General features: G+C 52.2%; 1 protein-coding gene across 1 annotated transcript in view; it reads right to left on the minus strand.

Moving 5' to 3' along the window:
- Positions 1–1,186: 1,186 nt before the first annotated feature.
- Positions 1,187–24,245, minus strand: part of NGEF (neuronal guanine nucleotide exchange factor) — a 34,082-nt gene continuing 11,023 nt past the window's right edge. The window contains exons 3-12 of the mRNA XM_014952173.1: positions 19,996–20,156; positions 19,622–19,774; positions 17,506–17,635; positions 12,431–12,505; positions 10,390–10,479; positions 8,791–8,954; positions 7,583–7,738; positions 4,925–5,004; positions 4,411–4,515; positions 1,187–3,858 (exon numbers count right to left, since the gene is read on the minus strand). Coding sequence (XP_014807659.1) covers positions 3,686–3,858; positions 4,411–4,515; positions 4,925–5,004; positions 7,583–7,738; positions 8,791–8,954; positions 10,390–10,479; positions 12,431–12,505; positions 17,506–17,635; positions 19,622–19,774; positions 19,996–20,156 — 1,287 coding nt within the window. The 3' untranslated portion in view covers positions 1,187–3,685. The remainder of the gene's footprint in view (positions 3,859–4,410; positions 4,516–4,924; positions 5,005–7,582; positions 7,739–8,790; positions 8,955–10,389; positions 10,480–12,430; positions 12,506–17,505; positions 17,636–19,621; positions 19,775–19,995; positions 20,157–24,245) is intronic.

The raw sequence follows: 24,245 nt of genomic DNA on the forward strand, positions 1-24,245 counted from the left end.
GCCCGAGGACACCACCCACCTGCACCGGCTGGACGCCGGGGACGGTACGTACGGCTCACTCCGGGACCTCCTCCCTCTGGAGCTGTTCTTTACGGGTCTATCACTTCCCAGGAGGTGTGTTTGAGCCACCAGAGGTGGCCCGTCCCCAGCCACCCTGCTCTGGGGGTTGCTGCTGAGGTCTTTCCTCCTGCCCCGGGTCTGACACACCACAGGAGGAGTCCAGGTGAGCTCCAGGACCAGAGCATGCCCGGAGCCCCTGAAATGGGGAGCGTGAGCACCTTTCCTGGCTCCTGAACCACAGCAGGTGCCTGTTGTGACCCGGTTCTGCAACAACCAAAGCAGCTCTCCCAGTGTGGGTGTTTTAACAGGGAAGCTGAGGACCAAGGACTCCCTTTATGGCAGCTGTCCTTATCTCCAGGACCTGGCTACGGGGGGGGGCAAGTGGCTGGCTCCAGCCCCCTGCCCAAGGGCTCCACGCTGCTGGGACTCGGGACCATGGGAAGAGGGCCACCATGGCCAGGGAGGGGGCTCTGGGACAGCAGATGGCTGGGGACGTGCTGGGTGTGGGGGTCCCTTCCCACCCGGCACCCCCCATCTCTGCTGACCTCGCGCCGCCTTGTTCTCTGTCCCTGCAGGCTCGCTGGGGCCCGGAGCTATCGGTGCCATTGTCATCGCCTCCCTCCTGGGTACCTCTGTGCTCGTGGCCTTGGTCGTCATCACGCTGAGAAAGTTCTCTGCCTCCTGAACGCAATAAAAGATACTTCTGGTACCACAAACAGCCCCGTCTCCTGCCCTCCACTGCTCCCGTGCCACCCCCCGGCATGTGGCAAAGGCCACCCCAGCCAAGCTGCACCCCAAAGTGCTCTTTGCTCCTACCACCCCATCTCCTTGGCACCTGGCAGGGCTCCACCACAGCAGGCAGTGGCTATGGGTTGGCAACAGCCCTCTGGGTCTACCCTGGGTGGTGGTAACGGTGTTGGGCATCAACCTCGCACAGCTTTCCTTGGGAAGGGTTGTTGTTCAGTTGGTGTCAACCACCCCGACGCTGCCCTGGTCTCACCCTCAGGGTGATGTTCAAGCTTCCACTTCTACCCCCGCTGCGTTTGGGCTGGTTTCCCCCCCAACCAGTCCTGCTGGAGGGGGGTGTTGGGGGGCGAGGGGATGGGAGGAAGAAGACAGAGGCGTGTTGCTTTGGCGCTGGCTCGCTCAGCTATATTTCATCACACGGAGAGAGAAAAAAAAAAACAAACCCAAAAGGAGACAACGAGAAGTTCCCCTCAGTTTGCTGAGGCAGCCTGACAGGGGTTTGGGGTGTGGGGGGGGCTGCAGCCCGATGTGGGGGCTTGTTGGGCCCCAGGCCTGGCCCTGTACAAGACTGGAGACCACTGGAACGGAGGCAGGCGTGCAGGGCTGGGTCTGAGGACATAACACTGGGGGCCACGTGGTGCCCGAAAACGGCACAGCCTGTGCCTGGGGGGGTCAGAGTCCTGAAAAGTCAACGACGGAGCAAGAAGGGGCAGGGGGAGTCCCGGGGCTCCACGGCAGCCCTGAGCCCCTCTCCCTCCCCCCCGCTGGAGGAACACGGTGAGGAACTGGTGTCCTGGCACAGGGGGACCTGGGTCAGCCCCCCCAACCCTGCCCCATGAGTGACAGAGCCGTTTCTGGTGCATTAAAGGGAGGGTTTCTGTGCTATGAGGGACATCCCAGGTGGCCACGTGGGGCTGTAGAGCCTGGGTCGGGCTGGGAAGCTGGAGGGTCCGGGATGTGGCGATTCCTCAGGCAATTTTAAAGATTTCTGAGAGCTGGAGCTCCCCGGGGTTTTGCATCGGAGAAGCTGTGGCTGCTGCAAGGTCTGGACCCTGAGCTGGAGGTTGGTTTGTACTGACTGTGGGGTGCTGTTGGAGGTGGAGGGGGGGCTGACCACCTGGGGTGTCCCCATTAAATGAGCCTGCCCCACCAGACTGGAAGCTGTGGTTCCTTTCTGGCCCCCAGCTCTGGGGTGGGCACTGGGAGGTGGCTGGTGTGAGCTCTCCCGGGTCCCTCTCCCTGGGGTGCTACAGGTGGCCTGGGCAGGTACAGCCCCACTGGCTGTTGTCCCATACAAGCATGGTGGCACTGAGCTGGGGGAAGGCCTTCGCTCTCCCTTCACTGCAGCTCCCACCAGTTTGGTCCCAGGGGCTGGCTGCAGCACCCCTAGTGCAGGGCTGACTCTGGGCCGGTTGTCCCAGGGCTGTGGTGACAATAAGGACAGCCCCAAGGACAGCCCTGGCCCTCCCTCAGCTGGGTCTGGCCTCACACCACCCACCCCACCGGTGACCTGGGCCCAGATGGCTCAAAGACAAGCCCCAGACGCCCCTTCTCCCCAATGTCCTGCTTCCTCCCCACGTTGCCACCAGTGAGGTGGTGCTCCGTGGCTGGTGTGCGGCTCCATCAGCGGCTGTTCTCCACCCCCTTCTCGAGCACAATCATACAGCAGCGCAGGCCACAGCGCCTGGAAGACTCTCCTTCGCAGCGTTAACGGAATGATGGCCAAATGATCCATTTCCCTGACAGCTCGGCAACAGCCCTGTGGCTGAGGAAGCCCTTTAGGCTGTGGCCACAGGTGGGACTGTTGGGAGCAAGGCAGTTGAGCAACAGGCGGCTGCCGTGGGTCCGTCTCCCGGCCGGTCTCAGCGCTGTGCCCTGGGCTTCATGCGATGCTCAGTGCCACAGCCGGAAAGAAGTGACGGCGCGTCTGCGCTGACGACGGCAGGGTGTGCGTATACAGGGGGAGGTGAGCCTGTACAGGGGTTGTGCGCACGACTGTACAGCTGGTGTGCGCAGCCAGGTGGTGTGGGGTACGAGCATGCAGGCAGCAGTGGTGGGACAACAGCTCCGGGCGAGGGGGGTAACGTCACACCGTCCTGTTGCCGTGGCAGCTGGGGTCTGCTGGTGCTCCCGTGGTGGGTGGTGGTGCACGGGTGGAAGAGGGGGCTGAGCCGTGGGGCAGGGCCCAGATGTGCTTGGAGGCCCTCGAGCTTGCAGAGATGTGGGTCCGGGGCTGGCGAGGTTGGGCTGCTGGTGGAGTGGGGCTTGGGCACGGAGCATTTTGGAGCCTTGGGCTTGGAAGCAGATGGGGAATGGGCCCCACCGGCTTTGCAGCAGGACTGGGGAGGTGGAATTCCCAGGGCTTGTCCCAGCCTGGGGCGGCGAGACAACCCCTCTGCATCTCACAGGGGTAGGAACTGAAACAGTTGTAGGAGGGCCCCAAACTCTAAAGGCAGCGACGAGCTGCAAGGGCTCAAATCGGGTGATGTTAATTGCTTGGTGACATCTGTGGCCACGTGCCTCTCCCAGGTGGCCGGACCCGGCTCCAGCCAGCAGGCGTGCAGGGAAGGGGGGTCAGCTGGCCGGCACTCGGTGGCCTTTGGGTTGTGTTCCATTTGGCTCGTGCTCTTTGGGGCTTTACAGAATACCTGGAAAGGGGTTATTTTAGCCAGTTCGAAGCACTGACCCTCCAGGGAAGGATCGGTGCGGGGGGAAGCGCAGTGGGGAGCCCAGGAGCTACAGTCTGTTTGTTCAGGGGTGCGTGTGCCAGGTCCTGCACCACGGTCCACGGTGCCACCACCACCACCACCTCCTCCTCCCAGCTGGCATCCTCTGCCCTGCTCCCAGAGGCGCTCCGGATGCGCGGGGACGACATCGGTCACTGGCGGTTCCTGCTGCCCAATTTCCTCCGCTGGCTGTCATCCGACTTGTGCACCCGGAAACACTCCTTCAAGTTCTGGGCTCGGATTTTGGGGTTCAGGATCTCCTCCCCCATAGAACTGGGGAACCAGCCCCTCTCCTGGTCATGAAGACGCTCCCCAAATATCCAGCCTGAGCAGAGACAGAGACAGGCATCAATGGGGAAGGAGCAGCCCTTGTGCCAGTGGTGCTGGGAAGAGCCCATGGAGCTGGCAGTGCTTTCTGGAAGCTGCTCAGAGGCTTGTGCTGGAGCAGACCCAGTTTGTAAATCTAGCCAAGGAGGCCCGCTCACCTGAGCAGCACTGTGTTTGGTCAACTGGCCAGCAGAAAGCAGGCACTGCTGCCCCCTGAGTGCTCTGCACTGGCCCTGATGCCCCAGGAGTGGTCCACAGCAGAGACTGAGCTCACCAGTGACAAGTGCCCCCCCAGAGACCAGGACCAGGCGGCTGTGAAGCATCATCAAGGTAAGAAGAGCTCTCGGTTACACCCGGGGTGGCTGTGCCAGCCCTGGCATGGCTCAGGGCAGCCTGGATTTGCTGAGCTTTAGGAGGAGGCAGTAGCCCTCTCGGCTGTGATGCCGACGCCAGGGTCTCTCCTGGCAGGAGGACCTTGACAGCCACCTGCCTACGGTGTTCCCCACCCTCGCACAGGGACTCCCACCCAGCCCCAGCCCATCCCCCGTACCGTCGTCTGTCTTGTCCAGGATGTTGAGGACATCAGCCAGCTCTAAGGACAGCTCATCCGGCTGCTGGGCCACGTATGGGTGGACACACTGGATCTGTGGACAGTCTGCCAGGAAACAGGGTGGGAGTGAGGGACGGAGGGGGACAGAGCCCGCCACGAGATAGCACCGTGAGCTCTGCTCTGGTAAGAAACCCCCCCAGAGGCCAAGGGGTGCCCCAGGGGCCAGGGAAGCATCTGTGTGGGGAAGGGAGCTGGGTGCACATCACCACCACGGTGCCACCCCAAGAGCAGCCTGGGTGGGAGGAGGAGCTGCTGCAGCCCAGCCCGGGTTGGAGGGGAGCAAAGAGAGCACCAGGCCCAAGGAGGAGTGGGTATCGATGGTGGAAACACAAGGGGAGCCCAGGGAGAGGGTTTGGCAGAGGCCCCAGGCCTGGGGCTGAGTGAGATCAGGGGTGGAAGAAGGTGCCCTGGGGTAGGGGGGAAGAGCTCCCAGCTCCCACGCTCTGTCTCTTACCAACAAGTCTGGATGTAAACGAAACGAACTTGGTTCTTCGGTTCGGAGCCAGAGAAATCATCCAGCGCTTCATCTCGCTCCTGGATAGGGGAGACAAAGAGAAGCCATGAGGACGTTTGTAGGGAACCCAGCTCTCCTGCCCTGGGCTTCTAATTCCTCTTCTCAGAGCCCTTTCCTGCCTGCCCCAGGCTCCTAATTCCTCTTCTCAGAGCCCTTTCCTGCCTGCCCCAGGCTCCTAATTCCTCTTCTCAGAGCCCTTTCCTGCCTGTCCCCTGGGGTCCTGGACTCATTGGTGATGCTGAGACCCCTTTTAGGACACTGGGGTTGGGAGGTCACACGTGTCACAGTGCTCTGTGCCCTGTTGCTGCAGGTCCCCATGCTGGCTGTCCCCCCAAGCAGCACGATGCCCCTCTGGGGAGCAGCCCAGCTTCAGAGAAACCAGCATCCAGGTGTGGGGGGCCTGGCATCCCCCGAGGGCTAACCAGCAAAGGCAGCTCCTGGCTGAGCTGGGTCAATAGGAGGGGTTCTTCCTGGAGAAAAGCAGTTAAAGGAACCATTTATTCTTGCAGCTGCCATGCGGGAACGTTTAAAGGACAGAGCTGATTAATTCTCCTGCAGACGAGCGCTGCGGCATACCCAGGGTACTGCTCGCCTGGCAGCGGGTGAGACAACAGGCCCATGAGGACACGTTGCCAGATCCAGCACGCTGTGAGGCAAAACCTGCAGCAGGAGGGTGGGTGAAGGTTTCACAGGTGCCGGAGGAAGCCCCAGGTCCTGTCCCTCCCTCCAGGCTTCCTGTCCCTTCCCTCAGCCCCGCTCCGAAACGGGGCAGTGCATCTTCACAGGCTCCAGCTCCTGCCTGGGGGAGCAGCCGTCGCTGGAGGAAGCCCCAGGCCCTGTCCCTCCCTCCAGGCTTCCCTCAGCCCCACTCCGAAATGGGGCAGCGCATCTTCACGGGCTCCAGCTCCTGCCTGGGGGAGCAGCCGTGCTCCCGGCCCCGGGGGAGACACAACTCTCTGCCTTCTCAGATTGGTAGCTCTAAAGCCTGCACTTGACACACATCTGAAGCCACCAGAGCGTCTTCTGGGAGGAGGGAGGCCTGAAAGGGAGACGTGAAGGACGAGTGCTGTCAGGCTGATCTGTAAGGCTGGGAATACCTTGTGCTTTGGGGCTGAAGGCTGATGCCAAGGGCCAGTGAAAACACCTGAAAGCTGCCCGTTGAGTGAACACCCTCAGTCCCTCTCAGCTCCAGTCCTGCCCCTGCCACCAGCTGTGTCCAAATGCACCCCCAGCTCCTGGTGGAGCCCACCCAGGGCATCAGCTGCAAGCTGCCACCAAGCAGGTCATGGCTGCTCTACGGGTTCAGAGCTGGGAAATGGCTGCAGGAGCTGAGGAACAGATGCAGCTGTGCCTGTTCGGCACCCACTTCTCTCTCTTCTAATTCTCCAGTTTTCCAGTTTGTGCCCCCATCATCCCTGCAGCTTTGGAAGAGTGGCCTTCAGCCTTCATCACCCCTCAGCGCGTGAGACCGGTTGGCAACCTGTGCACGGGACCACAGGCTTGCTGTGGCCACCTAGAAGGGCCAGGTCAGGATGCAGAGGCACAGAACTGCCACCCCCTCCCCTGAGCTGGGGCAAACCCTGCCCTGGTTTATCATTCTCTGCACAGCTCAGCCTCACAGACGTCAAACGTGCGCTTGCCCTGCATAACGTGACTGACATCTCTATTTTGGGCACAGCAAAGCTTGTAGTCGCGTGTCTGGGGAGAAGGTGAGGTTCCTCGCTGTGCAGGGGGCTCGTCTTCCTGCTGCCCGAGCTGCTCTGCCCTGGGGAGGGGTCAGGGTGGGCAGCAGGATGTGGTCCCAGCTGGGGCTGGCCTTTGTTAAGGGATATGGATGTCGAATGCTGGCCGACTGACAGCAAAGTAGCATCGAGCTGGGGGGTGTGTGTCATCTCTGGTTGCTGTTTAGCTGGTGGTGCTTGTACACCTGTAACAGCACAGACACTGTGCCTACAAACCGTGGCCTGGTAAGGCTTGGGTCAATGAGAAAGCCATGCCCCGAGCTCTGAAACAATCAGGTCCGTGTTAGCGCAGCTCAATCATTTGCCTGGTCTGAGCTTGTTGGAGCCTGAAGTGAAAAATCACTGAGGCAAAAAAACCTTGTATCCAGGGAGACAAGGAGCAGCAGAAGGGCTGTGTGAGACCGGCGCCGGCTGTGGAAGGTGCTGAGGAAGAGGTATCTTCTCCAGCTTTGCCTACGGGCAGGAGCCACTTTGCTTCAGGGGGCTGGTCAGGCAGGGCCTTGATGTTTGCGGGGAGCCAGCTGAGCTGCTGGAGCGTGCACAGCGTGTATCCTGCTTGCTTTTACTTTCTGTGTGTGGTCCAGGCTGTAAATTAGCTAGACTCCTGTGCCAGGACTGATTTCTGACCTCTCTACCCCAGCATCCAAAGTACCCGTCCATCTTCCACCCCGGATGCTACAGATAGATGGTACAGGAGAGAAACCTGCCTGGTTTCACTAGTGCCTTGGGTCAGAGAGACCAAAGGCAGCCTCAGGAGAGCCGTGCCAGGCAGAGAGGGCTTGTAGGGTGAGCAGTGGGACCCTCCCAGGAGAGAGAGAGCAGAGCTGAGGGCAGGCAGGGTGGCTGCTGTACTCACTGGGATGATGCCTTCAGCATGTAGCTGGCCTCCCGGTCGTCCGCATTCTCCAGCAGCCTCAGGATGAAGACGTTGGCCAAACTCTGCCCCTGGTCTTCTAACTCCTCTACCCGAAGAAGCCCCCGGGGAGCTGAGTCAAACACTTGGTACTTGTCCCTAGGAGAGGTTAGAAGATTAGGAAAAACTGCAGTTATCCCAGGAGGCTTTGGCTTCAGCCACCCAGAACTGTCCTCGGGACACAGACCAGGAAGCTTTGTATGGCAGGAGGATAAAAGTTTCTCTGCTGTGGGCAGGGATGAGCGGGTGGCTACGAAAACCCACCTCAAAGCAAGAGACCATCTCCTTGCTCTGCCTTTGGCACCCCGCGCGGCCTAGAACAAGCTTCTCGCTCTCTCTGAGCTCCCCAGGTACAAAACACAGGGAGTTCTCCCTCCGAGGGGACTGTGAGGTTTAATTCATTCCTGTTTGTAAAACGCCTCTGTGTTTTCTGGATGCAGGCTGCCGCAGAAGCAAAATATTTCCAGGCGTACAGACACTGCGGCGACATGTTTATTAGAAAGGTTGGACCAGCAAGATGCTCTCTACCGGTGAGCCCAGCGAATGCTACAAAGAACGCGCTGTTCTCCGGGACCCGTCTGTTTGTGCTGCTGTATTTCACTCGTGTCTGGTTGCACAAGACCCTCGTCCTAAGTGTGATGACGTCCTCCTCCTCCTGAGGCAGGTTACGCCATGTCAAATACAACCGCTAGCCTCAGGCCTGGATTTATACTCCCTCCCTGCTGCTCAGATTTTTCTAGCCTGCTTTCTTAGAAGTTTAACTGACTAAGCCTGAGCTGTTCTTCAGGCAGGGATGAGTCAAAAAATCACTTCTTGACAGGAAGACAGGCCTCCTGGGCCAGCCCACCAGTGGACGCAGCTCACTGCCACCCTGCAGAAGGACACCTGCTCCTTCACCCTGCTGGGAGACCTGGCCTGGAATCTGTTCCAAGTCCTGTTTGCCACAAATTTTCAGCTGGAGAGAGCTGTACCACCCACGAAGAGTCAACTGTGCTCCGAGGCAAGGTGACTGCTGGAGGGGGGAGTACAGATCAGGCCAGGATGCCCTCCCCGTGCCTGGGGGATTGGGGCACAGCATCACAGCTTGGTTAAACCCAGGGACCAACAGGACTAACGAAGCACCCCACGTACCACCCACATCTTGCACTCACCCAGGAATTTGCCGGCAAATGACCAGCAGATCATTGAAAAGGAACAAGTAGATTTCTCTGAAGAGCTTCTTGGTGCGAAGTGTTCGTGATGTCTTTGGCCCATTCATTTGCTGCAACTCCCCTTGCTTCAACAGCCAGCGTGAGTGAGAGATGATGGGCACAGACTAGATGTGAGGAAAAGATGGCAAAGATCAGGAAAACAGCAGCAAAAAAACCCATGGGCTTATGTGGTCAAGATGCTGAAAGCAACAGGAGACGCAGAAGGAAGCACAGTGAGGTCCCATCACCACCCCTTGCAGAGGAGGACAGAGAGGGCAGAGTGCTCCACCATCCCCACCACAGCCTGGCACAGGGTGTAACAGAGCTCAGCCAGAATGAAGAAACACTCCAGGACTGTGAAGCTGGAGTGCCAAGTGCTGGATTCAAACACCAGGCTACACCCTGCACAGCCCGATCTGTCTCTGGGGGAACCCCAGGTCCAGGAGACTGACTTTCAAAAAACATGTACTTGGCTTTTTGGCTACAAAAAACCCAGGTTAAATGGGTTCTCACTGGTCGGGTCTGTCCCAGCCAGGAGAAGACACTGCCCGTGCAGCCACCACAGCACTTCTCCTAGAGTTTTACTACTCGTGTTAAAAACAAGAAGCCCAGAACAAAGCACATCTTGTATCAGAAGAACACTATGCTTCCAGTCAAATGACTGAACTATTGGAAAATATCAGCTTTACTGCTACTCCTTCCACCTTCACTCCCTCCCTGTGTCCGTCAGGTGCCCGGTGGCACAGTCTTTCCTTCCACACTCTTTCAGCAGAGGAGCCCTGCCTGCACCAGTGCCTAAGGAGGACCTGCTGCAGGGACAAACTGGCTCCTGCCTGTCACTACAGCCTCAGCTTCACAAGAGTGGCTACTTCACAAGTGTTGTGGCTACCACCATCTACCTCTGTGCTCTGGTCTGTGGTCTAGCCCTCACACACTCATAAAGCGCTCTGGAAAATCGAATTCTCAGAAGCCCAGCCTCTAAATTTCTTTGCTTTGGTTGTCCAGGTACGTAAAATGTTACTGGGGAGCTAAATATCCTCCTTAAAATGTGTGAAGCAGACAGATCTGAGAAGCATTTCCGTAGCGCTCAAGAAAAGAAATGGCAACATTCTACTTAGCGCTGGAGTTTCACAGCATATATGAAATGAGATCTGGTCAGACACCCCTAAATATTGACTCAGCCATTCCCTGAGTGGAGCCAAAATAGATCATCAGCAGGTAATTAGAGACTGTACATAACGTATAAACACAGAGATGAATCAAAATGGTGGGACAGTCTTCATTTATGGTATTTTCTGTCTTTGAAGCATTTTGCTTTGTAGCTTTCATTTTCTTTTCGTGTCATTTGTCATGTAAAATAATGGCTGAAAGCTGACCTAGATTTTGAAGAGAGGTGAGAGGGAAAAGCCAAAGGCTTTGAAGGGGGACAGCGTGGACCAGGCCATCACCAAACACTCGCTAAAAGGAGTGCAATGAAGTTACTGCTGCCATGTCCATGCACACAACGCCCAGATACTGTTGGCTCACTGTCTGCAAAGGGTTACCAGCCTATGCTCATACCTTGATCTTGAATTCCAGCTTCTTCTGGATGCTGATCATCTGCTCTGTTCGGCTCATCTTCCTGACACCTTCGTTACATGCTTTCACCACCTGGGAAAAAATAAGAGTGGAAAGATTTGCCTCCACTGGCCTTAAGCAGGGAAGTGATGACCGACAGCAGAGAAAGGCCTGACTGTGACAGGGACTGACAGCAGAGAAAGGCCTGACTGTGACAGGGTAAGTACAGGAATTGACCAAACCAAGCTCTTCTGCCAGTGCTGCATTTGCATGAAAAATAAAAGAAAAAAAACACCCAACAAAACCCCCAAAACACCCAGAAGATGTTATAGCTGGAAGCTGGCTATCAGAGGACATGTTAAATGGCTGCACTGTTACCGAAGCAGACAGTATTAAGCAATGCTCCTGGTTGTTCCCTGGGCAAAGGGAACAGCTCGTTTGCCAGATCCTGACAAACCCCATATCTCATCTTTCTCGTCCTCAACACTTGAAACGAGGTAGAGGCGCAGTATCATCTTCGAGAAGAGAAAGAAGCCAAAAATCCTCACTTTGAAGAAGCAAAAAGCTGTGGTTCTGCCAAGCAGCACCAGATGCTAAGGCTCTGAAACGTCCCGGGGAAGGAGACGTTCATCACACAGAGCCCAGCTGTGTTCTGAGTACAAACTTTGAACTGAAAAACCACAACCAAAGCGCAGGCACTACCCTATTACAGGGACCTTAACCTAGATGCCACTGCCTGTTTCATAAGGAGCAACTCTCTTGAGAACTGGCTAGGGAGAAAAATTACGTTGGAGAACAAGCTCTGCTTTGTGCTCTGTCTCTGCTACTCAAAATCCACCAGGATATCAGCAACTGAAACAGTGATCGGCTCCTACCTATCAAATAGGACACCTATAAAGAAAATAGCCACCAGATGGTCTCTGCTGTGATGCCTGCACCCAGCTGGACGTAGCCATCTAAACTTAAAACATTTTCAGATAAGTAACCATGCAAAGGGAGTTATGAAATTGATCACGAGTCACTGGCAGCTGAATATAGAAAGAGCATTTTTCCATCAGCAGTTGTAGTCATCTGCATACTAAAGCAACAGCTCTCCTCAGGCTTTTGACCAATGGAAAAGCAGTTGGCTACCAGATACACCATGAAGGATCCTGCAAATACTAACTAATGCAGAGCATGCTTCGTTGCTAAGGTCTCTGTCTTTATCCCTAGTGATCTCCAAAGCGTACACCTCCTAGACTAGTTCAGGCCAAATCCAAGAGCCCATTTTGTTCTGGTGTTTCCATCAGAAGCTGCAACCATATCCTCACACTGACGTTCTATCAAAGTTTTCCATTTCAAATGCTTATGTTGAATGGCAGGATTCAAGAGGTGTTCCAAGCTTCTGCCAGAGAAGGGTTCCACCACTCTGTCCCAGCCCAGAGAGCCACCAGCTACGTCCAGATCATTCAGATACCAGGAGGTGGGATCGCCCTGTTTGACCACGGCAGGAGCAGCCCAGATGGAAAACATGCCAATGTCTTCCTGGTGTTTTGTACACAGCAGTAACTAGCACAACGGAACACCAGCTTCAGGGAGAGAGAGGGCTAAAAGCAGGCTTGAGTACTTCATTAAGAAACTGTTATTCTAGGTCAGAAGAAGCAGTGTGCTGTATTGGAGGAAACCTGACATAGTTGTACTCTGCTGCCTGTTGCAGCTAATTACACGTCCCAGCGGGATCCATCACCTTCAGGTATCTGCAAAAACAGTTTGTATTCATGGAGGACCCCGAGGGAAAACATTCTCTCTGCCCTTTCCTACAGTGGAAACATACACATCTGTTGTTAGCAAGGGATTCCTCATCACTGACATCTAAGTGCTGATAGACAAGTCCATCTTTGAGAGTGAGGAAGGCTTAAGATAAGAAAACTACTCTTGAAACACAGTGACAGGATTCAAAGGGACAGCTCCAGGAGTGAATATAGCTTGTAGGTTTTTTTCTGGAGGGGGGAACTGAGCACGATGGTTTAATCTTAATGGCCTTCGTTAGCTCATTCAAACTTACTGTTTCCAGCTCTTTGTGTGCGTCCAAGGCAGTGGTTTCCCTGTCAGACTTCTCTTCCACTTTCTTCAAAATATTCTGCAGGGGGAGGAAAGGCTGTGTTAACTCTGATCCCAATCTGACAGCACAGAAAAGTCTTTGCTAGCCTCTGAGTTATTTCTGGCCATCAGCCTAATTACGGGATAGGTGACAGAGTACAGTGACTCTCACCTCTTACCTCCTCTTTTTCATTAAAACCTGCTCCTATCTGACCTTATGTCTAAAAGAAATATTGCAGGCAGACTCCTATTTCATAAATATAAATGAATAAATAAAAATAGCTCAAGCTGGCACTAACAGAGAGCGCTATTGGTAATCCCAGGGGGATAAGATCATTTGGGACTGAGCTGTTTTCTCATCCCCCCCAGAAGCACGTTCTCCAGTGCAGTCTTTAGACAAGCACAGGGGGAAGATGGCTCCCAGAGCCTGGTCCAAGCCACCATGATGTAGAGCATTACACGGGGAGCATTCCTGTGTTCTGCACTGTTCATCTGCAAGTCAGCACCCAAACCATCAGGCAGCTGGGCTGACGGGCTGCTGCCACCCCTTCTAGCAGCTCGACAAAGTTCCTCCTCAACAATTTTGCTAAGTAACAGCTATCTGGCAAACTCAGTGCTATTTTGGGGATGGTTTCTGAGTGACTGAAATCTTCTTTCGATAGCTGTTGAGAATGTCTGATTCTGTGGAAAGGCTTCGTTCACCTTGAGTCTTGATCATGGCTGTATCTAAGCCTCATTCACAACTGCTGGAACGGAAAATTCCAGGAGTGATCCAGAAGACCTTCAGGGGAGAGAGGAGCAAAACCCTACCTGCACCAGCAGCTTGAGCCGAGTGATCCTTTGAAATGGCAGAATCAGGAAGGAAGAAAAGGAGAGGCCTTTGCACTTCGGATCCAGCTCCAGCTGTGAGATCAGTTCCCGGAAAGCTGGCTTGTCCTGGCTGAGAGAAGAGAGAGAGAGAGGGTCAGGGCTTTGAGTGCTACCCTGCCTGCGACTCTGGTATGTGGCTGATGACCCCAAAGCAACTTGATCCCAGAGACAGCATCTTCCTGGCCTCTCCCAATAGGAGAAAAGAGGGGAGGAGGGGACTCGATGCTCCTAGGTGTATTTTAGTTTAGATCTAGAGCTATTTATAGTGTTGGGGGAGGGAAAAAATAGACTTTTAATGTACAAGCCATGATAGCGTTCACATGTGTGAGCACATCTAGCTCAGCAGCATACGCCGCGTGCGTAGGTGTGTGTGAATGGGGTGTGTGTCCAAGTAGATGAGTCAGAGGCATAATTATATATTTTTACACAGTTGGAACTCTGTGACAAGGTGAAATTCACACAGTCGTAAGAACAAGGACAAGCCACAAAAGAGCTCAAGCTTGGCTACTCCTGCCTGCTTAGATGGAGGATGGAATTCATTATACGGCCTGAGAAGGGCATGGGCTGTGTCCTGGCCTTCCCTGACGACGTTTGGGGCAGATGAGGGCATTGCTGAGCTGCACAGAGCAGCCTCACAAGCCCCAGCTGCCACAAAGACATTGCCTCTTGGCAGCTGTGAGGCCCTGAGGAGGACTTACACCACTGGAGTCCTGGCTAGCAGAAGCAGCACGGCTGAGAAGATGCTGCTAACTGTGCAAAACCTGCCTTGGCCCCTCTGTGACTCGCAGCCATCCAAAAGAAGCTGTTGTAAGCGTTTGTCTGGGCTGCAGCAGGTACTGGTGTGACAGTGTGACTCGCCAGAGCTACAGCAGAATGGACCTGCGTGTGTCTGAGGAACAGCCAGTTGGGGGGCGGAAGGGTGACACACCTCAGGCTTTACGTTCAGCCAAGCACTGCCAAAATTTTTGAGCTAACTAGGAGCCTGTGGAAGGGAGTCTATCCCTCTCAATTCGCTCAGGTTCTCCTGCAGATGAAAAAAATGCTGCTCTCTGGATTAATATCTAGGAATACTTCCATCTCCAACACGTCCAGCCTATTGCTGCTTTGCTTCCAAGTGGCTCTAGGCAAGTTGTTTATATTCTGCAGTCACACTGCTCACTTCTGACTGAAAGGAACCCTGACGTGCCCTCCTTTTGGAAAGAACAGTTGGCCAAGCTCAACAACTGCCCCTTAAAGTGTTGCTTGTTTTTTTTTTCTTTTATTTTTCCCCCCAAAAGCTGGAGCACAGAGAAAGGAAAGGGCTTGTTACACTCCCTTGAACCAGCTGCTGCTCTGGGGAAGAAATACAGTGCTGCAAGTGCAATGGGCTGTCCTGAAAGAATCCAGGACACTGTAACTGAAGAAAAATTAATTCTCCAGCCCAGAGACAAGCTTGTAGGGCACTCTTTGTTTTGAGCCTGGCGTAAGAGTATCACACTGCTCACTTTTGACTGAAAGGAACCCTGTCATGCCCTCCTTTTGGAGAGAACAGTTGGCCAAGCTCATCAACTGCCCCTTAAAGTGTTGTTTGTTTTTTTTTTTTTTTAGATTAATATCTAGGAATACCTCCGTCTCCAATGCATCCAGCCTATTGCTGCTTTGCTTCCGAGTGGCTCTAGGCAAGTTGTTTATATTCTGCAATCACACTGCTCACTTTTGACTGAAAGGAACCCTGTCATGCCCTCCTTTTGGAGAGAACAGTTCTCCTGGTAGGTCTGGTTGGAGACGTAGGTGATGTACACGGAGAAGTGATTAACTGTATGCTGGTAGACAATATCGCACACGTCCGAGATCACAATGTTCTCCTCCACCCGCTGCTCGAGGTCCATCAGGAAGCTAGATGAGAAACCCAGCGTTCATGTTAATTGTGACCTGTCTGTCCCAGGTAGTTCCTAGAAGGAGCCCTTGGGGTTCAAAGGAATGAATGTGTCCACGGGCAATTTGGAAAGACAGTGGGTAACAGACTGCCCCTAGTCAGCTCCTCTGTCCCTCTACAAATGAGGTTAGCTAAAGCGATGCTGTTCAGCTGGACAAAAATCCAGCAGCAGTTGTCTTACCGCTCGCTGACAGCCATGACATCCAGGACGTTGGAGAAGAGGATGTGTGCCTCCGACGGGTGTAAGATCTTTTTCAGACGTTCGTTCTCCATGAAGTGAGACACCAGCAGATTCAGACTCTTGTAATAGGAGGCTTCGGAAGTAACCAGCTCGAACATGGCCTGGGGGAGAATCCAGAAGGAAACAAGGAAATCAGAAGGTACCTTCTAATTCTATAGAGAGGCCCACATAATGTTGCATGTGCTGTGCTGTGCTGTGCAGAGTCATGGACCCTGCACCCCCTCTCCAGGCCCAGAGTACAGGGAGAGGTAAGCACCCAATGGCATTTGCCATGTGTCACACGGGATAGTGACTTGAATGGGGAAGATCTCCCTCAGCCATCAGCCCTGGCTGTCTCTCTCCCTCCTAAGTTGTTTGACCACGTTTCCTTCCATTGAGTCTCTCCAGGAGATTTATCTCTTTTTTCATAGAATCATAGAATCGTTCAGGTTGGAAGAGACCCTTGGGATCATCGAGTCCAACCATCTACCCTACAGGTACCTTCTAAATCTATAGAGAGGCCCACATAATGTTAATGACAACATCTGTGCTGCGCACAGGCATGGACCCTGCACCCCCTCTCCAGGCCCAGAGTACAGGGAGAGGTAAGCACCCAATGGCATTTGCCATGTGTCACACGGGATAGTGACTTGAATGGGGAAGATCTCCCTCAGCCATCAGCCCTGGCTGTCTCTCTCTCTCCTAAGTTGTTTGACCACATTTCCTTCCATTGAGTCTCTCCAGGAGCTTTATCTCTTTTTTTCTCATTACATATAAGCAGCCTGATTTTGTGTATGTGCACATGTAAGAGCACTTCAGGGGCTCCCTCCTTCCTCCTTTGTGTCACTCAGATTTGAGGTGAGGCTGCTCCAGGCACCCTCTATGTCCACTTGTCACAGTCCTACGCTTTCATCTCCCTTTTGGGGAGCTCCCCTTTCTTACATATAAGCAGCCTGATTTTGTGCATGTGCACATGTAAGAGCACTTCAGGGGCTCCCTCTGACCTTATGTCTAAAAGAAATATTGCAGGCATCCCTCCTTCCTCCTTTGTGTCACTCAGATTTGAGGTGAGGCTGCTCCAGGCACCCTCTATGTCCACTTGTCACAGTCCTACGCTTTCATCTCCCTTTTGGGGAGCTCCCCTTGTCAGCCCCCATACACCCTCCAACCCCCTGCTGATCGTGACAGTGCTGGCTTGTTGCTCTGCTCCTTGTGGCTTATTGTGCTTCCCAGGAGGGTCTCCTTGCACCATCCACGCTCCTGTTTTAGAAAAACCATGGTGTAGGGGCTGGGCTGTGCAACACCCAGCACATCAGTGTGCAACACATGCTCCTTGGGACAGAGCTTAATACAGACACACAGCTGTGGTGCTCCAAGCCCCTGTGTCTTCCCTCTCCTGAAGGAAATACAGATGTTACTGCCCAAGTGATGCTCCCTGATCAACCCTGGCCATAGCCAATTCACCCAGACTCCTATTTCATAAATATAAATGAATAAATAAAAATAGCTCAAGCTGGCACTAACAGAGAGCGCTATTGGTAATCCCAGGGGGATAAGATCATTTGGGACTGAGCTGTTTTCTCATCCCCCCCAGAAGCACGTTCTCCAGTGCAGTCTTTAGACAAGCACAGGGGGAAGATGGCTCCCAGAGCCTGGTCCAAGCCACCATGATGTAGAGCATTACACGGGGAGCATTCCTGTGTTCTGCACTGTTCATCTGCAAGTCAGCACCCAAACCATCAGGCAGCTGGGCTGACGGGCTGCTGCCACCCCTTCTAGCAGCTCGACAAAGTTCCTCCTCAACAATTTTGCTAAGTAACAGCTATCTGGCAAACTCAGTGCTATTTTGGGGATGGTTTCTGAGTGACTGAAATCTTCTTTCGATAGCTGTTGAGAATGTCTGATTCTGTGGAAAGGCTTTGTTCACCTTGAGTCTTGATCATGGCTGTATCTAAGCCTCATTCACAACTGCTGGAACGGAAAATTCCAGGAGTGATCCAGAAGACCTTCAGGGGAGAGAGGAGCAAAACCCTACCTGCACCAGCAGCTTGAGCCGAGTGATCCTTTGAAATGGCAGAATCAGGAAGGAAGAAAAGGAGAGGCCTTTGCACTTCGGATCCAGCTCCAGCTGTGAGATCAGTTCCCGGAAAGCTGGCTTGTCCTGGCTGAGAGAAGAGAGAGAGAGAGGGTCAGGGCTTTGAGTGCTACCCTGCCTGCGACTCTGGTATGTGGCTGATGACCCCAAAGCAACTTGATCCCAGAGACAGCATCTTCCTGGCCTCTCCCAATAGGAGAAAAGAGGGGAGGAGGGGACTCGATGCTCCTAGGTGTATTTTAGTTTAGATCTAGAGCTATTTATAGTGTTGGGGGAGGGAAAAAATAGACTTTTAATGTACAAGCCATGATAGCGTTCACATGTGTGAGCACATCTAGCTCAGCAGCATACGCCGCGTGCGTAGGTGTGTGTGAATGGGGTGTGTGTCCAAGTAGATGAGTCAGAGGCATAATTATATATTTTTACACAGTTGGAACTCTGTGACAAGGTGAAATCCACACAGTCGTAAGAACAAGGACAAGCCACAAAAGAGCTCAAGCTTGGCTACTCCTGCCTGCTTAGATGGAGGATGGAATTCATTATACGGCCTGAGAAGGGCATGGGCTGTGTCCTGGCCTTCCCTGACGACGTTTGGGGCAGATGAGGGCATTGCTGAGCTGCACAGAGCAGCCTCACAAGCCCCAGCTGCCACAAAGACATTGCCTCTTGGCAGCTGTGAGGCCCTGAGGAGGACTTACACCACTGGAGTCCTGGCTAGCAGAAGCAGCACGGCTGAGAAGATGCTGCTAACTGTGCAAAACCTGCCTTGGCCCCTCTGTGACTCGCAGCCATCCAAAAGAAGCTGTTGTAAGCGTTTGTCTGGGCTGCAGCAGGTACTGGTGTGACAGTGTGACTCGCCAGAGCTACAGCAGAATGGACCTGCGTGTGTCTGAGGAACAGCCAGTTGGGGGGCGGAAGGGTGACACACCTCAGGCTTTACGTTCAGCCAAGCACTGCCAAAATTTTTGAGCTAACTAGGAGCCTGTGGAAGGGAGTCTATCCCTCTCAATTCGCTCAGGTTCTCCTGCAGATGAAAAAAATGCTGCTCTCTGGATTAATATCTAGGAATACTTCCATCTCCAACACGTCCAGCCTATTGCTGCTTTGCTTCCAAGTGGCTCTAGGCAAGTTGTTTATATTCTGCAGTCACACTGCTCACTTCTGACTGAAAGGAACCCTGACGTGCCCTCCTTTTGGAAAGAACAGTTGGCCAAGCTCAACAACTGCCCCTTAAAGTGTTGCTTGTTTTTTTTTTCTTTTATTTTTCCCCCCAAAAGCTGGAGCACAGAGAAAGGAAAGGGCTTGTTACACTCCCTTGAACCAGCTGCTGCTCTGGGGAAGAAATACAGTGCTGCAAGTGCAATGGGCTGTCCTGAAAGAATCCAGGACACTGTAACTGAAGAAAAATTAATTCTCCAGCCCAGAGACAAGCTTGTAGGGCACTCTTTGTTTTGAGCCTGGCGTAAGAGTATTCCTACTGGACCAGAAGATTTGCTAAACTTGAAAAATGCTGTAAAAATATCTCAGATTACATGCTAAGGCCTAGGTTATGTCTGTCTGTGTAACACCAGAATGTGAAGAAAATGGCCTTTTTTTTTAAAAGAAAATTTTGTTGTTCTAAAAAAAAAAATAATACTCAACTTTGGGTAGGTCAAATGCCTTGCTGAGAAGCTTGGGAAAAGCAATGGTTGTTCTTGTCATCAAAGTGCTGTGTTAGATTCTTGGCCTTTCAGTCTCTTGCCTCTACTTGCAGTTTAAAAATACATCCATTTCACAAGTGTCCCCTCCCCTGTGTGGACCACAAATATTTCCCACAGTTGAGAACCACTGGCTCTGAATTTACTTGGTATGTTACTTGCATGCTATATCACAGCACCCTTACTATAAAGCCTTTTAATTTTTTTTTTTTCTTTTTATAGGTGCAGTGAAAAACCCATGAAGTGGGAAATCCTGTTTCTGTGCTACCCAGCCCTTTCTCATAAATATCAAAATTATAGCTAAATCTGTGGCCTATATGATTTTGCAAAACAACGTAGCATCAAGCACTGGAACTCACAGAAGCTGCTTGTAAGCTCTCTCCTGGTAGGTCTGGTTGGAGACGTAGGTGATGTACACGGAGAAGTGATTAACTGTATGCTGGTAGACAATATCGCACACGTCCGAGATCACAATGTTCTCCTCCACCCGCTGCTCGAGGTCCATCAGGAAGCTAGATGAGAAACCCAGCGTTCATGTTAATTGTGACCTGTCTGTCCCAGGTAGTTCCTAGAAGGAGCCCTTGGGGTTCAAAGGAATGAATGTGTCCACGGGCAATTTGGAAAGACAGTGGGTAACAGACTGCCCCTAGTCAGCTCCTCTGTCCCTCTACAAATGAGGTTAGCTAAAGCGATGCTGTTCAGCTGGACAAAAATCCAGCAGCAGTTGTCTTACCGCTCGCTGACAGCCATGACATCCAGGACGTTGGAGAAGAGGATGTGTGCCTCCGACGGGTGTAAGATCTTTTTCAGACGTTCGTTCTCCATGAAGTGAGACACCAGCAGATTCAGACTCTTGTAATAGGAGGCTTCGGAAGTAACCAGCTCGAACATGGCCTGGGGGAGAATCCAGAAGGAAACAAGGAAATCAGAAGGTACCTTCTAATTCTATAGAGAGGCCCACATAATGTTGCATGTGCTGTGCTGTGCTGTGCAGAGTCATGGACCCTGCACCCCCTCTCCAGGCCCAGAGTACAGGGAGAGGTAAGCACCCAATGGCATTTGCCATGTGTCACACGGGATAGTGACTTGAATGGGGAAGATCTCCCTCAGCCATCAGCCCTGGCTGTCTCTCTCCCTCCTAAGTTGTTTGACCACGTTTCCTTCCATTGAGTCTCTCCAGGAGATTTATCTCTTTTTTCATAGAATCATAGAATCGTTCAGGTTGGAAGAGACCCTTGGGATCATCGAGTCCAACCATCTACCCTACTCTACAAAGTCATCCCCTACACCATGTCCCTTAGCACTGCATCTAAACGGCCCTTAAACACATCCAGGGATGGTGACTCCACCCCCTCCCTGGGCAGCCTGTTCCAATGCCCTATCACTCTTTCGGTGAAAAATTCTTTCCTAATGTTCAATCTAAACCTACCCTGTTGGAGCTTGAAGCCGTTCCCTCTCGTTCTGTCACTAATTACCTGTGAGAAGAGACCAGCACCAACCACTCTACAGTGTCCTTTCACGTAGCTGTAGAGAGTGATGAGGTCCTTCTTACATATAAGCAGCCTGATTTTGTGCATGTGCACATGTAAGAGCACTTCAGGGGCTCCCTCCTTCCTCCTTAGTGTCACTCAGATTTGAGGTGAGGCTGCTCCAGGCACCCTCTATGTCCATTTGTCACAGTCCTACACTTTCATCTCCCTTTTGGGGAACTCCCCTTGTCAGCCCCCATACACCCTCCAACCCCCTGCTGATCGTGACAGTGCTGGCTTGTTGCTCTGCTCCTTGTGGCTTATTGTGCTTCCCAGGAGGGTCTCCTTGCACCGTCCACGCTCCTGTTTTAGAAAAACCATGGTGTAGGGGCTGGGCTGTGCAACACCCAGCACATCAGTGTGCAACACATGCTCCTTGGGACAGAGCTTAATACAGACACACAGCTGTGGTGCTCCAAGCCCCTGTGTCTTCCCTCTCCTGAAGGAAATACAGATGTTACTGCCCAAGTGATGCTCCCTGATCAACCCTGGCCATAGCCAATTCACCAAGGACTGCAACAAGACATGAAGGTCCTCAACTATTACTCCAAATTCCAGCCTGGCTTCCTCAGGCCAGGGATGTGGTCTGGGGAAGCAGAAAGACAAACTGGTGGTTTGGTTCAGAGATAAATCATGAGTTAATGAGACGAGGATGTAAAGCCTTCTGCCCACAGCAGGTGCTGCAGTCCACTGTTGCCACACAGAGTTCACCTACTGTTCAGGCAAGTGCTTGTTGTCTTTGTTTAGAGGCAGATAAAAGAGGTGATTATTTACATGCCTACTGAATCCGTTACATGAAGTAAGATTAATTGGAGATTCTCACAAGGAATTCAACATGGTGAAAGATCATTCAATCCTTCAGACACCACTTGATGAAGGTGCACACAGGGCTCCTTGTCCTGGGGCTGGCCCATCAAAGACTGCAAAAAGACATGAAGGTACTCAACTATTACTCCAAATTCCAGCCCGGCTTCCTCAGGCCAGGGATGTGGTCTGGGGAAGCAGAAAGACAAACTGGTGGTTTGGTTCAGAGATAAATCATGAGTTAATGAGACGAGGATGTAAAGCCTTCTGCCCACAGCAGGTGCTGCAGTCCACTGTTGCCACACAGAGTTCACCTACTGTTCAGGCAAGTGCTTGTTGTCTTTGTTTAGAGGCAGATAAAAGAGGTGATTATTTACATGCCTACTGAATCCGTTACATGAAGTAAGATTAATTGGAGATTCTCACAAGGAATTCAACATGGTGAAAGATCATTCAATCCTTCAGACACCACTTGATGAAGGTGCACACAGGGCTCCTTGTCCTGGGGCTGGCCCACGCTGTTGCTCAATGAGTCTCGTTTCCTTGAACCTAGAGCTGCTCCAACCCTTGAGCCCGAGCTCCTCTGCTGCCCACAGCTCCTCTGCTGCACCCTGGTGAGGGTGGGAGGGTGGTGAGGTTATGCTGTCGCTCAATGAGTCTTGTTTCCTTGAACCTAGAGCTGCTCCAACCCTTGAGCCCGAGCTCCTCTGCTGCCCACAGCTCCTCTGCTGCACCCTGGTGAGGGTGGGAGGGTGGTGAAGTTGCCCAGGTGGTGCTGGTGCCAGTCCCCATGCTCTGATGGCTCTCACAGGTGACAAGGACCCAGCCAGAGCCAAGGAGATCCAACGGAGCAGCAGGTACGTACGGCACTTCTTGTGCTGTGCATATAGAAAAATATCTTCCAAATTAGCTGAGGATTTTTTTTTTTTGGGAGGGGGGTTGTTTTTTAATTTATTTTTTTAAAATTATTTTTAAAGAAATGATTGGATACTCTCCCCTGATGAGTTTTTGGCCTTTTTGTGGAAATATCACTATGCATCACAGAAGAACCTGAGGTACAGAGACCTGGGTTATATTTCTGACACTGTGCTGCAGTCCGAGATCTGGGAGGATGGGCACACCAAGGAGGGAATATTACTCAATCCAGAGCTGCTAAAATATCAGTTGAAGCGACATTTCATCTCTTTGCGGGGTTGGTAGCCTGGGAAATATTCCCAGTAGGCAGCTAAGTCAAATAAGTGGTCCCTTCCTGCACCAGAGAAGGATGCTCTGCCCACACAGCCCCCAGAAGGGAGACAGAGCAAAGGGGGTGGGTAGAAATGAACGTACTTGGTCAGTGCACATGGAACAGCTGGTGTTTAAGGAGTGAAAAGATGTTTCTGGTTTTGTTTTGTTTTTCCAAGGCCAGATTCCTAATGAGAAAAGTGGAGGAGTATCAGCTCAACTTCTCCCAACAGCTTCACCAGGGGAACAGGTGAACCCGAGAGAGAACCCATTTTTCTGCATGACTGGCTGGGCCCTAAATGTACCTCTTACAGCTTTAACCATACCTTTTTATTAGATAAATGAGAGGAGAAGTAGAAATAGGTAAACACACAACAAGGAATAAGACAGGACGTGCTGGGACAGTCCATCCCTTCCAGATATCCTGGGGATTGATAGCACCAGACATTTTCCTCCGTAGCTTTCCAGACACTCCAAGCCAGGATTGTTCTTCTGCCAGGTTTGGTGGCAGGATGGCCATGACAGCCAAGGTCAAGACCTGACATCCTACCACAGCCTTTAAACCCCTAAGACAGCTTGCTTAATCTAGAAGGTTGCTTCCTGATCTGCAGAAGCCCCTCTGCCTATGTTTGGAGAAATTAACTTGTGTGTGTTTGCTGTTCACCCTACTGAGAGGATGTTAGACCTGCACATGCACAGGGCAAGCCATGCTAAAGAAATAACAAAATCCAGAGTGAAAATATCAATGCAGAGGGTTCTGATTTAAGGGAGCTGCTAGGAAAATAAAGAACATCTCCATTGGTCAGGACAAGATTCTGGAAGCGTCCACAGCATGTTCAAGGCACAATTTTCTTAATTTACTTTGGAGATCCAGCTGGTCCTCTGCAGACCCAAAGTACCGACTCCACACAGCTGACGGCTGTTTCCCTTTTGAATGGTAAGTATGAACTGCAAACCTCCCAAACTGGCACCAAACAGCCAACCACGCAACGTGATGATGTGAGCTCTATGGAATAACTGAACTTTACTAGCTCTAAACAGTCACTAGTTAAAAAAAAAAAGCCCATGAGCGTCTGGTCTCAGAATTGCAAAAATAACTAGAAAAAAATTTGAACTAAATGTCAATTGCAGTAATTTGATCTTCCTAAGTTTACAAATAGTCTGGAACTATCTCTTGGAAACATGACCAACGCTATTCCATCAGTCCTCTGGGTCATTAACTTCATGAAATTGAGTCATGTAAAAACTATACTGATCATTTTCATCATTTTATGTTTTGGCAGAGAGACTGAGAGAGGAAGAGAGAAGCAAAGCCTAAGAAGGAAACTTAGAAGATAAAAATTAAGAGTCACCAAAGACAAGAGTAAGTAATCCTACGGAATAAATTTCTGTTGAGACAATACAGTGTTTTATTGCACAGATGGGA

Source organism: Calidris pugnax, unplaced genomic scaffold, assembly GCF_001431845.1.
Source record: "Calidris pugnax isolate Ruff unplaced genomic scaffold, ASM143184v1 scaffold232, whole genome shotgun sequence".
In the NCBI taxonomy this organism is placed as follows: Eukaryota; Metazoa; Chordata; class Aves; order Charadriiformes; family Scolopacidae; genus Calidris; species Calidris pugnax.